This window comes from Bombyx mori, chromosome 1, assembly GCF_030269925.1.
Source record: "Bombyx mori chromosome 1, ASM3026992v2".
NCBI lineage: Eukaryota > Metazoa > Arthropoda > Insecta > Lepidoptera > Bombycidae > Bombyx > Bombyx mori.
The window spans coordinates 3,267,233-3,284,643 of record NC_085107.1 but is presented as its reverse complement, the minus strand read 5'-3'; the positions used below and the strand labels follow the sequence as shown (position 1 = coordinate 3,284,643).

Sequence of the window (17,411 nt, the reverse complement as noted above, 5' to 3'; positions counted from 1 at the left end):
AAGCCAGCACTTGAGTATAATGACATTCTTGTACTAATGTAGCAAACATTTATCGATGAAAAATAGAAAAACAATAAAGTAGACAAATATTAGGTAAAAAAGATATGTAGTAGGCCTTTCTGTTAAATAATCTGGTTCCCTGACATGACAGCTTACTAGGGTTGACAAAATTTTTGGCTTTGATAATTAATTATATTTTTTACAGGGTATTTTGTAACACGTTGTATATTAATACCTGAAGCAAAAGCTTTGTACCCCTTGTTACGAAAATTGAGCGGGCGGAGGAGTATGAAATTTCCCACACTTATAGAGATACATTAAATCAATAAAAAAACATTACACACGCCCACACACGCGCGCGCATATTTTGTTTATTGTCAAAGTTTTGTTATTGTTTAAAGTCGGTGGTCCATAACCAAACATAATAATGTTTTAACTTATAATCTCATTTAATCTTCGTCGAATTTCGACTACCCGGGGACCACTTTAATTTAATATGGCACATACATGGGAACTACAGAGTCCATGCGGCAGAAATGCGAATGTTGAGATGGATGTGTGAAGTGGCAAGAATGGACAAGATAAGGAATGTAGCCCTAGTAGGTAATCAACAAATTAAAGAGCGGACAATTAGCGTGGTATGGACATGTGATGCGTAAAGAAAATGCATGTGACTCGGAGATGTATGGAAATGGTAGTGCAAGGTAGAGGGGGAAGAGTTCGACCGAAGAAGACATGGATGGAGTGTCTTAATGACTTTATGGAAAAGAGAGGAGAGAAAACTGATAGAAGAGAAAGGAATAGAAAAATATGCAGTGCCGACCCCACCTAGTGGGATAAGCTGGAGAAAAAGAAGAAAGATACAGGCGAACTATATCACCAAGTGATGAGCAGTCAACAGAACTCCTAACCATCACAATAAGTCCCAAAATGCATAGCATAACAATCGTCCTAGTTTTCGAACAGAAATGCATGTCTGCTTCGCCGGAAAGAAACGGGCATGGTGGTACCTAACAGCCCTAGCTTACATACGCCCTGCCACTAGTAAAATCTACCTCGTGCATGTTTCCTGAAACCCGTCAGCCCTAATTCATTGAGCCCGCTGAACCTCCACCAGAGCAATAATAAATAACCTAAATAAAAACGTTCTTTAACAAAGCAAAACAGAAATCGTTTCTTTAATTTGCACAAACTGCAAAATGACGTTTTCCCACATTACTTGCCGCGCAATAGTTTAACACGTTCAATAGATCACATTTCAGTCTTTAGTATATTGCACAATTGTAAGATATCGAGTAAGAACCATGGAGTTAATAAGTACCTACAACTGGAGTGCTGTCTAATGCCGAGAAATCGGTCTCGAAAGAGAATACTTTTTGGTCGCGGTGTCCTTGTCTAATGTGGTGACCATATAAAATTTATTTATAGGATAAAATTATACACATGCATCAGTTTTGAATTTACCTTAAGTAATTCTGTGTAACCCTATGTAAATACAAAACACGTGCTTGCAACGTTTTATTTATGTAAATTCAATTCTAAACATTGCTTCGTCGTCATGGTGCCTTTTTTCGACGGTTTTTTTTGGAAGTTGCTGCGTTGTCGAAAATCTAGCACTGAGTTTTATTACAAACATCATTACCTCAGTGCTATTACTTAAACTTCCTCAAACTCATGTTTAACGTCCGAATACTCAACCGCGACTTAAATATTATGTTGAACTTAATTACGCAATTCCTACTTTAGTGTACTGGCTAAGTGGGACGTGCAAATTAATATTTGACACACTGAGTGAGACACTGCAACACACATGGTCTGCGCGTATCGGGTGCTCTTTTCCTACATTCACATCTTCAATTGATTTAAAATTACTTGTATTTTTACTTCTGTGCTATTTTCATGACACGTGTATATTAAGTCTACTAGTTACATTTTAGGAAATAAAACACAATGGGTAATAAAATGAAATGAACTGAAATTCATTTATTTGTTATATGTAGACAATTAAATAACTCTTAAATGACAAGTCAATACACATAACACAATACACATAGTAGGTACTTGATCTCTATTTACAAAATATTGGTTATATTATTATTATTAAGTTCAGTAAATTTTCTGTAATCTTATAATATAACATTTCCTCTATTTATTTTTAAGTAAATTCTTTTTTTTCAACGAAATACATAATTTATTTTAATCAATATCTAAGTGGACCATGAGTATCATTAAAATTTCGCAATTTAAATTTCAATTCAATTAAAAATCGCCATTTTTCTCTAATAAATCTAAAATCGACTTTATATTTACAATCACTATTTCACGACTTTTAAGTTTTTGTTTCAATACCTTAACATCTTGTCGTAATTTTGCTTTTCTCGGGGTATTTTTTATTTCTTGCGTTTGAGTACTTGATTCTTCTTGTTTGACCTTTTTAAAGGACATTTTCCAGAAATTCCAACGTCATATTTACTAGAAGATCCTCCTCGTTCGCTTAACGTCAGGCAAATGATATACATGCTTGCGTGCGATGCTATTCAATACAATAAAAAAAGTTCAAGAAATACCACGTGATGGCTCTTATAATATGAAAAATACATTGCAAAATTATAGTTTTCACGATTGTTTTTTCAAATTTAGTATATGACATAGATTAAGTACAATTTACAAGACAAATGGTATTAAATATTATAATGAGAAAAAATATCTCACATTTTAAAAATATATGCTCACACTAGTAAAAATTTATCAATGAATCTGACATATGGAAGGATATTCCACAAACTGGAGAGGATTCTCGCTTAAAACCACTTATATTAAAAGTGTTCACCATGATTACACGGAAACTTTCACGATTTTCGAAAAAAAAACAAGCCACAAGCTGTATCAGTGCCATTTTAACTTCGCACTACAAACGTAAATAGACGCCATTTTTCTTTTAATCCATTCATAGCTCTTTTTCGGTGATGCCAACAATTAATCTGGCTTCCCACCAAATTCAACATGAAAACCATCAGAAATCTACGTACCTACCATTAAATTTTCCATTAAACAGAGTTCTTATTAATATAGAACAATTTTTTTTTTGGTAATGAGCTTTATTAATGTATGATGTTCTATTAAAAATCAATATATATCATATAATCAATACTTCTTATATAATTTATTTTAATAAATTGTCATCATCAGAAACTAAATTCACCATAACTTTGTACGTTTATGTTGAACCAATTTAATTTTTGACGTTGATGGAAATTCTAAATTGTCGCAATATTTTCTAGTTAAGTTTAAGTCACATCGTTTAAATAATATGTATTTAGATATATTATTGTCATAAAATGTTTAAAATCCTGTAAAGTGGATTGATTTTAACCTTTTCAATAATTTTCAACAACGCCCAAGCTACTAAAAAATCCACTAACCACTAAAAGCCATTTTTGATAACTAAGACGGGGGTCCAAATTCCGAGATTTTATGGAAAATCCTCTAAGCTAGCAACACTGCTTTTTGTTTGTAAAATGTGCGAGAGGGACACCACCACTTAATAATCATTCTCTTTTCAGACCGTTTTTCCTTACATCTTTTGCTATTTAAAAATAAACTTTAAGGCATAGAGATAAAGTATATTTTTAGTTTTTATGTCAAACGAAGTAAGCACTCCAGTTAGAATAGTAACTCTATGGTAAGAACAAACATTTTCGTCGTTTAGGTCGTTTTTGAAATAAGCTGTGAGAGCTTTTCGACCAGTAAACTAAGCCCGTGATCACGTGGCCTGAACGCAACCACCACCCCCTGACACATGGTGTCGATGTCCCAAACTGCATTAGGATAATGGTCCTGCTCTTAAAAAGCACGAGTAATTTAGCAAAAAAAAAGTCGTACTTTTTAATTTCATTTAGCAATAGAATATAATATGCTTTGATTTCCACCACAGAAAAGATATTGCAAAGAAAACAAAGGCGAAATATTATATTAGTCTCTAAAAGCGATGTTTTCCAAACAATCGCTGGACGAACATGATTTTAATAAATAAATAAAAATATGAAAATGATGTACCTATAACAAAGTTATCAATGGTACAAATCGAATTAAGATAAGAATGACCTACCTATTTACCATCTAATACACCTAAAGCCGTACAGAAATCCCCTATAACAAAATGTACCTGTTGCCTGAAAGGAGTTTGTTCATAAAGATTGCTTCTGGTTTTTTTTTTCCTACGTTTATTGATGGTAAGTTGATTGTGAAACCGCATCTAGCGCTGTTCGGACTATTTCTGTCGCGAAGTGGTCAGGCGTTCCAGTTTGTTCCACTTCCAGTTTCTACGGCGTAAATGCGCCACCCACCTTGAGATATACGTTCTAAGGTCTCAGTATAGTTAAAACGGCTGCCCCACCCTTCAAACCGAAACGCATTACTGCTTCACGGCAAAAATAGGCAGGGTGGTGGTACTTACTCGTGCGGACTTACAAGAGGTCCTACCACCAGTAATTACGCAAATTATAATTTTGCGAGTTTCATTTTTATTACACGATTTTATTCCTTCACCGTAGAAGGCAATCGTGAACATTTGTTAAGTACGTATTTCATTAGAGAATTTGGTACCCGCCTGCGGGATTCGAACACCGTTGCATCGCTAGATACTAATGCATCGAACGTTTTATCCTTTAGGCCACGACGACTTCAAAATATACGCACATAGACTTAACAATGAACCATGAGCTAGCTATCCGGCTAAGCCATTGAAAACAGCTGTTTGTTAGCCCAGAACGTGAATAAAGTTCTTTAAAACAAATAAGAAAAGTATTGTGTCAAAATGATTTGTAATTAACAATTGTTTTAACAAGGACAAGCTTCTTAATAAATCACTCACGAATCTTATCGAAACAATATCGGTCTATAGACACCTCACCGATCCTGTGGTTAACGACTTTTTGACTGACTCGGTGGTCCAGTAGTAAGGACTTCTGACTGCTAGGTCGAGGGTCGTGGGCTGGATTCTCACATCAAACAAACATTCGTGTGATGTACAAGTTTGTATGCTCTTATTCTGGGTAGTGAATATGTGGGTCTAATTTCGATTCACAGTCCCCGAGAACGAATATTTCTTAAATAAAACAATTTTTTTTCTTTTATCGCGTGTTTTCAGTTAACATGACACAGAAAAAATGCTAACTTCATTGTGAAAAATGATCACTTCATTGTTTTAAATATTTAAATTGAGTTTAATAACCTTACTAGCTCATCGTGTAACGAGTAAGCCTTTAAAACGTAAAAATCCGATTTTTATAATACTTACCGATTTGAAAAGGCCAATGTCCGTTTTCGTCTTGCGATTGTAGTTTTACTTGATGATTGCCCAAAATTATCACGCCCATTGGTTCATACCAGGGTTCCGGGCCTTTTAAGTAGAAGAGTAGATTGCCTCTAAGACGAAACCACCGAACTGTTGACCCTGGAATTGGTGAAAGTTAATATATAATAGAATGTAATAAATCTGTAGGTATAACGACGAAAGGAAGATCTTCCACCGAGCAGGTGATATTGCTCGGTAGACCGATGGTCTCAATGTCGTTGTTCGAAACTTGTATATATGCATCCAAATGTCGTAAGCAAGATTCAGGCATTTGTCAAATATATTGTGTTGTATGATGGCTGTGGTAGCCATAAAAGTCTATCAATTAAGACTTAAAAAATACCTCATCTATATTCTTTATTTGCGCGACCTTCCACTATGAAGTAGGAATTCAATGAAAAGCATGTGTGATGTTGTCGTGACCTAGAGGATAAGACGCCGGGTATACCCGAGCGGTGCGGCTATACCAGGGTTCAAATCTGATACCATTTTTTTTTTAATTAACTCTTTGTTCTTGATAGACTTTCAGAATCTACGAATAACATCTAGTAATCTGCGTCTCAATAAAGCGTGTTATCCCGCACGGGTATCTACCACTGCCCCAATAATATCTGCGGAAAACATTCATGCGTTTTAGTCCGAATAATTAGGACAGCCTCTATTCTATACGATCCAGAATTAGACCTCATGTCTCGAAGTGGGTAGAGTCATTCAAAAGAATTTCCCTAACCATTTATAACCAGGGTAACGTAAGCTCATTCTACTTTATGTGATCACTTAAAGGGATCACTTATATGATTGCGAGGTTACTATAGTACACATACACTCAACTCGGATTATAGCAAGTAACAAGGCAATTCATAAGATCACTGCGGCAATTTGACGCTCTATTGTCAGGTCAACGTCCTACTTTCCTCAGAGACAGACATACAAAGTAAATATTACCCACCTATAAGCCACAAAAAACAAAAATTGTCTACCTATATCAATAATGAAACAAATCAATCATCACATCACATATTGGTGTTAGGACACCCCGTAAGCCCGCACGGGTAGGCACACCGCCACCCTACCTATTTCTACCGTGAAGCAGTAATGCGTATCAGTTTGAAGGATACAATAGCTATTGTAAAAACTGATACTCAGAGCTCATATCTCAAGGTGGGTGGCGGCCTTGACGTTGTTGATGTCTATTTGCTCCGGTAACCACTCAACACGAGATGGGCCGAGAGCTAGTCCACACATATAAGCAATAAAAAAAAATCAAGGTACAATTATGAAAAAAATCTTACGAATACCAACTTCAACTAAGTTACTCCTCGTTAAATATCGGTCTAAAAATGATAATCAAAACGTATACAGCCATCGTTATATACTCTTGACGAATTCAGAAATATCTGTCTAGTGATCAGTCAGATAATAGATATCCCTAATATCCATTCTTCCCTTTTCCTTGGACTCTAACCCACTAAACAATGACACGTGTAAGTTACGCATTTTAAATTTTGAACTATTCTATTTTTATTTATGTACCTAACACAAAAGATTTTTTTAAATATTATACAAAATAATTCTTCCAAGTGATCAAGACATTATCATCTGAAATCATACCTAGTAAAAGTTGTGAAGTTTTCATAATTTAGGTATATTTGTTCCTTTATTTTTATTTATTTATTATACTTCATGTATCTATATACATTGGTGAATTTAATGCCTATGGCATTCTCTACCGGCCAACCACTACAGAGAAAATAAGGGTATGTAGGTGAATAATTGAAACATAAATTACACACATAAATACATATAACTATACTTGAGACCTTAGAACTTATATCTCTACTCAACTGTATATTATGTGTGGAGAATATGGAGTGATGCATAGTATAGTGATAAATAGATAGACAAACATATGAGACAGTCACTATTTGCTATTATTACAGAACTATCAGCACAACGAAAATAAACATATTTTTTTTATACATTTTATTGTCAAACCGTATTTCTATATTTATAAAGTTGACTTGGTTTTGACAATAACCAGGGACAGCATTGCAAAAACATAATTATTTAATTAATTTAAATTATATAGTATTTTTTTTTCTCACTTATCATATTCATAATTTAAAAAATTTAAAACACGCTTTTTAATTCTATTACATGTCATTTCTCTTTTAATGCAGAGGTGTTAGTAATCAACAAAAAAAACAACTAGTACATTTAGAAGCATATGGTCTATTTGAAATAATAGTCTCACAGCCTTCCAAACTGGAACATTTGCTTAGCTGCAAAAATAAATCGAGCGGTGATACCAATTCTGGCTGACCCACAACATGGATTTTATAGGTTTGATTTATTACAGATTACAGAATCTCTTTAGAACAATTGATGAATGATAAGAATAATGTGACGAATATAATAAAAATTCATTATTTTCTTCAAAACTCTGTATTAATGAGATTGCTTTTGCACCAACTCATGAAGGCACACAGCATAGCTTAATTGCGATGATCTATTTAAATACTACAATTACATTAAAATGTACTTTTAAAAAAGTTCCTTTCGTATTTGAAAATTCTGGCTTTGGAAGAACTCCCCTCCACGGTGTTTCCCAAGCACTATGACATGTCCTTCTTCAAATGATGCTTGCAGAGAGTACTTAATGGTAGGCAGCAGCCTAGCTCTGCCCCTAGCATTGCTGACGTCCATGAGCGATCGTGACCACTTACCATCAGGAGGGCCGTATGCTCATCTGCCTAGAAAGGCCACAAAAAAAAACCAAACATTTACACATGTGAGTGTCTAATAATCTAACACTAATCTTTAAATAATATATTGTCAAAAGTTACCAACCAACCCTCTAACAAATGTTTTAGTAAATTGTGCCTGTCTAATTACAATGTAAATAAGACAAATTAAAACAAAGGCCACCTGCATATTTTCAACCTATAGCAGCTATTTTCACAACATTATGTCTTTTGGTGTTTTGCCATCACACAAAGTTGTAGATATTAGGATTTTTTTATATTGCAAAAGAGTTAAGATTAAGAGATTCTGCAATTCGATTAGGCAAGCTTATAAAGAAATTAGTGGGCTCAGAAGTACATCACATTTTGTTGTTGCTAACATCATGTGGGTCTACTGAAATTTAAATTTTCATAGTCAACACAATGAAATATGTTGAATAAGCACTATAAATAAAATGAAGCTTGGTATTTAATTTGTCTACAAAAATTAATAACTCACTCCTTGGCCAGAGCATAATTTGTGACAACAACATCTGCAGGATTATATAGAATTTTAAATTAAACAATATTCAAGTTCAAATTTTTTGCTGAGGTCTATATACTTAGTCTGGCCATAAATACTGTTACAAAGGAAAACAAAAAAAAATGTATGGCAAATAACATTTATTACTTTTGCAGTGTGTTAGTTTAATACATAAATATAAAACAATTTAAAATATAAAAAGCTTATTCGACGTGGTCTCCATTGGCTGCAATACAGTCCTTTAAACGTTGAGAACAGTTATCAATAGAAGCACACACTCTTTCCATGAGAAAAATTTTCACTGCCAATAGCACGGATTGTGGGACTCCAAATTATCATGGCGTTTAGAGCTAGCCGTACTCTCTATAACTGACCATTAATCATAATCCAGAAGATTAAGATCGGGACTAGATGACGGCCAGTCTTCAGCTCTGATGAAGTCTGAAACATTCGTTTCCAACCAAGACTGCGTAGACCGAGCTTTATGACCTGGCGCCGAGTCTTGCTGGAAGGACCATTCTTGATTATTGAACATGGTGTTGTTAAGGGGCTTACACTTGTGCCGATGTTTTGATACCTTTTTCACAAAAGTATGGCCCAGTCACTCCTTCATAGCTAATACCCCACCAAACCATCACTGAAGTCGGATAGTGCCCACGTTGCACTCTATCGACTAATTGGGAAGCTTCCTTAGAGCTTTGAGCATAAATACGGTCATTTTGTTTGTTAAAATGTTGCTCAATTGTAAAAAAATTCTCATCCGTAAAAAAAAAATTTCTATGACCTCCCTTTGCGTACTGTTTCAGTAGTTGTTTCGATTTTACCACCCTATTCTCTTTTAAATTATGAGTTAAGAAATTACCAGTACGTCTCTTATTGGCTGCAAGTCCTAAGTCATCTTTTAAAATACGCGACATGGTTCTAGGTGCTATCTTCATCTCCCGAGATAAAATCTTTTGCTTTCAGACAGGATTTCTTTGAATTCTTTCCCTTACTGCTTTGACCACCTTTTTCGTACGAACACTATGTGGATGGCCAGATCTTTTTCTGTCACAAACAGAGGAGGTCTCATTGCACCTATTAATATCACGGTACACAAACATTTTACTAATACCAAGTGTATGGAGAGTTTTAAAAATTGCATTTGGCTCCATACCTACTTTGTGTAATTCAATCACAGCGATTCGGTTTTCTTTATCACCCCACTCCATTTTAATATCGCAAAATATTGTGCAATGTATTGGCGCCAAAATGAGAAAACTCAATGAGCAATCATATAAAAATGACAGATTCCAAATTCAAATGTAATATTTTGTTTATTTTTAATTGTAACAGTATTTATGGATAGACTAAGTATAATATATACAGGCAGTAACAATGTTAACAAGCTAATTGAAAACAGTCTTGAATTCATGCACTATATGATAACATTACAAACAAAGCTTTTAATGCAGTTTTTTATTTCAGTTTTTCTAATTCAAGGCATAATTACTACATTAATCAACGAAATCATATTTTGCAAATTTTCTGTATGATGAACATAATAATATATTTAAGAAAGAGCAAGCCTGAATATCTTATGGTTTTTTTCAGTTTTAGAAACTGCTTTCCAAATCTGCAGTAAAATCATGATGATTTAATATAGCCTCCTAAAAAGTCCCACTTAAATCAAAAATATATTGGTTCTATAACATTTAATCTCACTAAGGATAAATTAATTATATGTAAAATTTAATGTCACTAATGTGTGGGTGTGCCTGTGTAAATCTTCATAATTAGCTTTTGCAAAATGTGCAAAAAAAAATAAAGAGTTAATGAGGTAGGTATTTGCTTGGAAAAAACTGCTGTGGATTATTTATGCTTTATGCGCATTATCGAAGGGCCACTGACCTTCAGATCTACGGAAGAATCCGTCCTGTCTCTCCCTCATGACTAGCACACCCTCGCGGTCGAAGTTCTGCGACGTCTGCGAGGCCAGGGCCACCAGCTCCTGCTTGTTATACCTCATCTTTCACTCATCACACGTCTAATTTAAGATATATTTTCTTTAATCAATAAACTACACTCTGACCAATATCGGCCGTATAACAGTTCGACTTCGAACATTTGTGATAGTAATTATTGGGATATATAATTATTGTACTCCTACAATATCTTTATAATACATATTGTAACCGAAAATTTCTGTTCTTATTTTAATTCTATTATCATAATTGTACTATATTTTCAGTTATATTTTCATTTTTAAAAAAATATCTACCGTTCTCTTTAAACATACAAATTTTTTTTCATCGTAATATTTGGTCCTAACATGAATTTTTTTTGTGACAGCTGACTTAATTGACTTTAATACTACATAGTATTTGACGTCATTGTTTTTTTTTTATACATAGACAGCTGACAAAGAGTATAGTAGTGGAAAGAGCAGACAAGCTCAGTTATGAAGATGTGGAATTGTGGTTAGTAGTTTTTTACCACTACATATATTTAGTAATATTCAGCAGCATTTTAATAAAACCTTATGCACGTAAACGTCATACTGATAGAGAAGTTTGGTAATAACTATTAAGTGATCATTCAATCTACGACAGCTGCTTGCAACTAACCTTCTTAATACCAATACTAGGGTTGCTAATCGATGAAATAAACTATTAATATTTAAGATTACGAATTCAACATCAATAACCAAATATAAAAGGAATTCATAAATTAAAAGGTCTCCTCCTCCTCCTCGAGTCGTGTTCCTCATGTCTGAGGGTCGTGACCACCATCACCCATGAGCTTCAATCTTAGGATCTTTTTCCACTTTCCCCTGTCCACGGCATCATGCAGCGCGCAAAAGGTCTACACCCAGAGGTATTATTTTATATCGAATAATATTAGGTCCTTAGGAAATAATTAACGTTTTTTGTACTGGCCACTTGGACTCTGAAATATCTCTTCTTTGGAATTCAATTTTCAAAATTCATTTAGCTGGTACATTTGAGTTTTGAAAACAGTTATTCATTTGTTTTTTCCTCATTATTTTTTCTTTGGCGTCATTTATTACCTCACACAACATGAAAAAATGAAATATCAGTATATTTACGCGTACAAATTCTACCATGGCACCAGTGCTGCAGAAACAGCTCGAAGAATTAATGATGAGTACGGTGCTGGTTTACCAACCTCTTGGACGACCGGAGACCGTGAAGAATTAAAGGCTACTGTGGAGGCTGATCCATCACAAAGCACTTCAGAGATAGCTGCAGGCTTCGGGGTAAGTGATAAAACTGCATTAATCCCCTTGAAGCAAATCGGGAAAGTAGAAAAACTTGAACAATGGGTACCTCATGAATTGAGTGAATCGAACTTGCAAACACGTGTCGACTGCTGTGTTACTTTGTTCAACCGTGTACTTGTGATGAAAAGTGGATACTGTACGATAATCGGAAGCGCTCGTCGCAATGGCTAAACCCTGGAGACCCAGCCAAGTTCTGCCCTAAAAGAAAATAATTGATTCAGAAAAAGTTACTTGTGAGTGTTTGGTGGACTAGCACCGGTGTTGTTCACTACAGCTTTCTAAAATGTGGCCAAAGGATTACAGCAAATACTTATTGTCAGCAACTGTAAGCCCTATAGGAAGAATTAGCTGCAGCAACTACCAAGAATAAACAACTAAACTAATAAACAACCGAGATTGGTCAATCGCTCTAGCTATGCCACTGCTGCTTCACTACAACGCAAGACCACACACTGCACAACAAATAACCACAAAGTTAGATGAGCTACAATTGAAGTGTCTGCAACATCCACCATACTCCCTGACTTTGCTCCAACAGATTACCATTTTTTCCGGGATTTGGACAACTTTTTACAGGAAAAAAATTCAACTTCGATGCGGCAGTCCAAACCAACTTCAAAGTGTTTATTGATTCTCGCGCTGATTAACTGTCCTTACGGATCCATCAGATCCAATAACCTTTGCATTAGACGCCTTCAGCTCTAACACTAGGAGCAGGGTTAGAGACCCCAGTAACCGTACTCGTCGAACTCGACAAAGAGTTCGCCGTACAACATAACCCTTGAATCAGCTCGCTGAGTTTCTCGCCGGATCTTCTCAGCGGGTCGCGATTCCGATCCGGTAGTAGATTCATTCGCGAAGCAGCTGCTCTTGAGCTGTTAGGTCTCCTTCGGAGGTGCTCGGGCAGCTGTTAACAAATTCCACCCCTCTCGGCTGAGCCTTTGCTCGCCCACTTGTCCACGTGAAACTGAAAAGGCCTCCGGGCCACCAGTAATCCTTCAATCATAAAAAAAAACTTTGATTAATTAAATACATTTTACAAAAAAAAATACTCTATATTCCTCCCGTACAAAACACCAATTTTATGCAAAGACATAATAATTATTTAAGATGATTTAGTACTTGCAAGTACTGAAAAGTGATATACTGGCCACTATTTCAGTTTTATATTTGTGGACCTATTATATTTAATAGTAAATAGCTAAGCAAAATCTATATAATTATAATCTATACTAATGTATAAATCTACAGTGTACGGATGTTCCGTTATAGCTACTGAACCATACATCCGATTGACTTGAAACTTGGTATCCATGTAGAAAATACATGTATTTAATGAATAGGCTAATATTTATATGAGTGTTGGACTCCCTACATCAGTTGCGGGGGCGTTAACCGATGAGAATCTTTGTGGGGGTGAGAATTAATAATGTTAATTTTAAATGCCCAGCGAAGCGGACGGTTACAACTAGTTATGTATATAATTATGTAATGCTATACAGAGCAACTTTTGTATTTCAATTTTATTAGTGGACAACGACCTCTACCGCCATATTCCAACTTACGGATTTCTAAACGATTTCTTTATATTACAGCAACAAAACAATAAACGAACAAATAACCAAGTTTATTGAAAAAATGAAAAAATAAATCTGTAACAACATTATTAGATAGTCAAAGTGGACTAGAAATTTTCTGGATATTAAGAGTTTGTATTGGCAACATCTCCATGATGTCACGTGACCTGCGCCATAGAGAACATGTCTTTTTCACTTCCACGCCCGGTGCCGGTGGCTCGTGCCCCGCTGTGAGACAAAAGTAATTTTCAAGTAATTTAATGTACAATCCACAAATATGGATACCAGAAAGTTAATTGAAATATTACGCGCCACTATTGATCCTAATCAACGGCAACAAGCAGAAGAGCAACTTTCCCAGGTAATTTAAATCCATTTCCACATGCTCGGTAATTTTATAACCCGACTAAATAATATGACAGTTCAAATTGCTGAACTTCCTATTCTAGGATATTGATTTTGCGAAAAGTTGCTTTGTAACATGCCGCGCAGGTATGGATCTTCAGAACCATGTTTTCGCATGTCTGAGAAATATTTGTATTCAATATCCCAGAACCCTGTTCGACGTGACTGATCTATTTTTGTCCGCGCATGGTAAATCCTGTGTTAAAGATTTAGCCTATTGTCCACCAATAAAGCGAATCTTGACGAAATGCTACCTAGTAATAATACCTATGTATACTACCTGTCTAGATGCTAATAGTAAAATTAATAGGAAAATGTATGAGTGTTTGTCTATACATAAAAAAATCTAATACGAAACTATATTTGCCGCGTATTTCATCATTTGTCAGTTTGTTGCTAAACATTGGAAATAAATGGTGTAATTAAATAAAATCTAACACGATCTTGTAACTAACTATATTTAATTAGAACAAAACATCTCAGAATAAATAATCTTCTCCAAAAAGTGATACCTTTAAAAATATTGTTGTAACAACACTCATCTGTTGAGCTAAGGTATTTGTTTTTGTTTGTAATCAAATGAAAATGCTGAGTGGTCAAGTCAGTTATTGAATGGAATTATATTACTATTAAAATTGCATAAAACAAACAATGTAAAAGAGATCTCAGGTTCAATTGAGAACATGCTGAATACCTGTGCAATGTTATTTATTGATCTGTGTAGTTAGGGGTGGGGGTGAGATGAGAGCATGACCTGTGTTACTGTGTGTTGTGAACTGCAGCATCTGTAAACTGATGAATGTAGTTGTCTTTCTTGTCATTAACACTGGAATATATTTTTTTAACATTTTAATTATTTTCACATTATCTTATGACTGATTAAATTTAATAGTAGCATTTAACTGAATTTAAATCATACGGAGTTCTGAAATCAAACTACAATGTATAGAAAAAAATAGTTTGACATTTCAAGATTTTGCACCAATACTGCTTGATTTTTGAAGTCTCCGGTTATATCTATACGTTAGGCAGCGGCTTGGCTCTGCCCCTGGCATTGTTGAAGTCCATGGGCGACGGTAACCACTCACCATCAGGTGGGCCGTAAGCTTGTCTGCCTACAAGGGCAATCTATGTATCTAATAGCCTTTGTATATTAAATATAGTATGTGGGATGTCTACGGGACTAGGTGATTGCATTTGCTGAATACTTAATGAAACATTTGATAACTGTTAGGAAAATCTGGTAGATTAATACCTATTCAAAATATGGATTAAAATCAATTTTAATAAGTTCATGTTCACTTGGTCATGTCTCAATAAAAAACTCACTTTAGATCTCAATGTAATTGTCATAATCAACATTAGACATCTGAATCATTACAGATCCATTCAATCACATTGGTGATTAGCTTAGATTAATAAAGTGAACAAATGTTTTGGTATATTGTGCAAAGCCAGTTGTAGCTGATGTTCAGAAAAAAATATGAAAATTAGTTTCTAAAGTTAAATTTAGTTTAGTACCTTATAAACATTAGTGGATAGGAGAATCAAAGAGAGATCACCACTTGTATAGAATAACTCCAGATGAAGCTTACATAGCTCATACAATGAAGAATAAAAGCAGCATTTATTATCATTAATAGATTACTGCAGCCCATAAATACCAAATTATATGCCAATTAAATGCCACTACTAACATTGAGACAACATGAATTCGCATTTACACAGTGGCTGTCCTTCTTAAACCAGAATGCATAATTTCTTCACTGCAGATTGATGCAATAAGATTATAATTACCATCTTTAGTCCACTTTGTAGTATTTGTAATTAAATTTAGAATCTGCTACTATTTCACATTGTTTATTTTCTATTATTACAAGAAAGTTTCTAGGAACTGTTCACATAGCTTTCTAGTGTTAGCCTAGCTTAACATTACCTGATCTCTTCTCGTGAGTTTTGTAAAAGGCGACTTAAAGGATACAGGCATACACATGGAGAATGGGCTTGTAATAATACTGAGATATCTCTAGGCCGAATTTATAAGTTTTCATGGGTAGGTACTACCATCCTGCCTATTTCTACCGTGTATTATATATTCCTGTAAATAAATATATATATAATAAATAAATATACTATATATTCCTGTTTGAATGGTTAGATACCCATTATACTATTCAATTAAGACTTCGAGCTACCATTTGAGTAACCATTTAACACATGCACCTTGGAACTCATTCACCCGTTTACGCAATTAAAAAACTCAGTACATATATATTTTAATAATTTTAGTGTATTACATATTAATTTAAAGAGGGCTTTCACATCATAAAATTAAAATGGAGCATAATTGCATTTGCACATAACATGCATTTGTTTACTTGCTGTATGACAGAAAAATTTTTGATTATTGTAGGTATAGATTTAGATGAATAATTAAATGTGATAATATATGATTCTAAATAAATAGGATTCTTCCTGGTCCATTTATCAGCAGCTGGCATACATTGTGTTCTCGTGACTTTTTTCATCTTATGTCCACATTGTAATAAATAAAATATAACTACCCACTTACATCTATAAAAAATAATGGAATTCCTAATACATTATACCGAAACAAAAAATAATGTCCTTAAGTAGCAAGGCTTCAATTGTGGTGGCAAAGAATATAAGAATTGATCATCTGTAAAAAGAATATTTGTTTGTTTGTTTCCCGATTAGTTTTCTGACAACTTACATACATTTATTATATTATTTATTTATACATCTTGCCTTTTCCAATGCTTATTCCATTATTTCAGTTATCATCATCATTTTCTTCTTGATCTTAATTTTTATATGCTTGAATGTTACTTTTTATTACAGAATGTCATTCACTTTCTTAATTTTTTGTCTTAGATTCATAAGATAATCGGATTCGCTCCAGCTCTACTGCAAGTTGTTATGCAAAATGATGTCAACATACCAGTGCGCCAAGCTGGTGTCGTCTATCTCAAGAACTTGATCACGTCAGGATGGCAAGATAAAGAGCGTGAAGAGGGCGAACCAATCCCATTTAACATCCACGAGCAGGATCGCGCTATGATTAGAGACATCATAGTAGAGGCGATCGTCCAGGCTCCTGAAATAATCAGAGTACAGTTGTGTGTCTGCCTGAAGACTATCATAAAACATGACTTTCCAGAGCGATGGACTCAGATCGTGGACAAAATACACATTTTCTTACAAAATCCTGACGCTAATAGTTGGATGGGCGCTCTACAATGTTTGTATCAATTGATCAAGAACTATGAATACCACATTTCCGAGAAACGAACGCCACTCATAGAAGCTATGAACCTGCTTCTCCCTATGATATATAATCTCATAGTTAACTTGGAACCAGATCAATCTGTTGAATCAATTTTGATACAGAAGCAGATCTTGAAATGCTTCTATGCTCTAACAAAGGTACTTTTTTTACGAAACCTTAAGGCGATGTGAAAATGTGTATTTTATCAAACTAAGCTCAATTTTACAGCAATTT

The 17,411-nt window shown here is 34.5% G+C and overlaps 3 protein-coding genes across 6 annotated transcripts in view; 2 read left to right on the top strand and 1 right to left on the bottom strand.

Annotated features, from left to right (window-relative positions):
* Positions 1–10,973, bottom strand: part of LOC101743706 (inositol polyphosphate-4-phosphatase type I A) — a 49,950-nt gene extending 38,977 nt beyond the window's left edge. For 2 of the 3 annotated variants that reach the window (XR_005244867.2, XR_009976700.1), the window contains exons 1-2: positions 10,514–10,953; positions 5,300–5,455 (exon numbers count right to left, since the gene is read on the bottom strand). Coding sequence is in view for 1 of the 3 variants with exons in the window: in XM_038011970.2 (XP_037867898.1) it covers positions 5,300–5,455; positions 10,514–10,631 (274 nt within the window). In the remaining 2 variants the exon portion in view is untranslated. Of the gene's footprint in view, positions 1–5,299; positions 5,456–10,513 lie in introns of all 3 variants that reach the window. The other variant, XM_038011970.2, reaches the window with a different exon arrangement.
* A 717-nt stretch (positions 10,974–11,690) lies between these two features.
* Positions 11,691–12,077, top strand: LOC134199682 (histone-lysine N-methyltransferase SETMAR-like). The gene has a single exon (XM_062671122.1). The coding sequence runs from the start codon at positions 11,691–11,693 to the stop codon at positions 12,075–12,077; it is 387 nt and encodes a 128-aa protein (XP_062527106.1).
* A 1,546-nt stretch (positions 12,078–13,623) lies between these two features.
* The window catches only part of LOC101736825 (importin-7), a 30,438-nt gene continuing 26,650 nt past the window's right edge, over positions 13,624–17,411 (top strand). The window contains exons 1-2 of one of the 2 annotated variants that reach the window (XM_004932773.4): positions 13,624–13,844; positions 16,784–17,335. In XM_004932773.4, coding sequence (XP_004932830.1) covers positions 13,761–13,844; positions 16,784–17,335 — 636 coding nt within the window. In that variant the 5' untranslated portion in view covers positions 13,624–13,760. The remainder of the gene's footprint in view (positions 13,845–16,783; positions 17,336–17,411) is intronic. The other variant, XM_012696020.4, reaches the window with a different exon arrangement.

Excerpts from the sequence above, each read along its gene's own strand:
- LOC134199682 (XM_062671122.1), top strand. The coding sequence starts at position 11,691 with ATGAAATATCAGTATATTTACGCGTACAAATTCTACCATGGCACCAGT.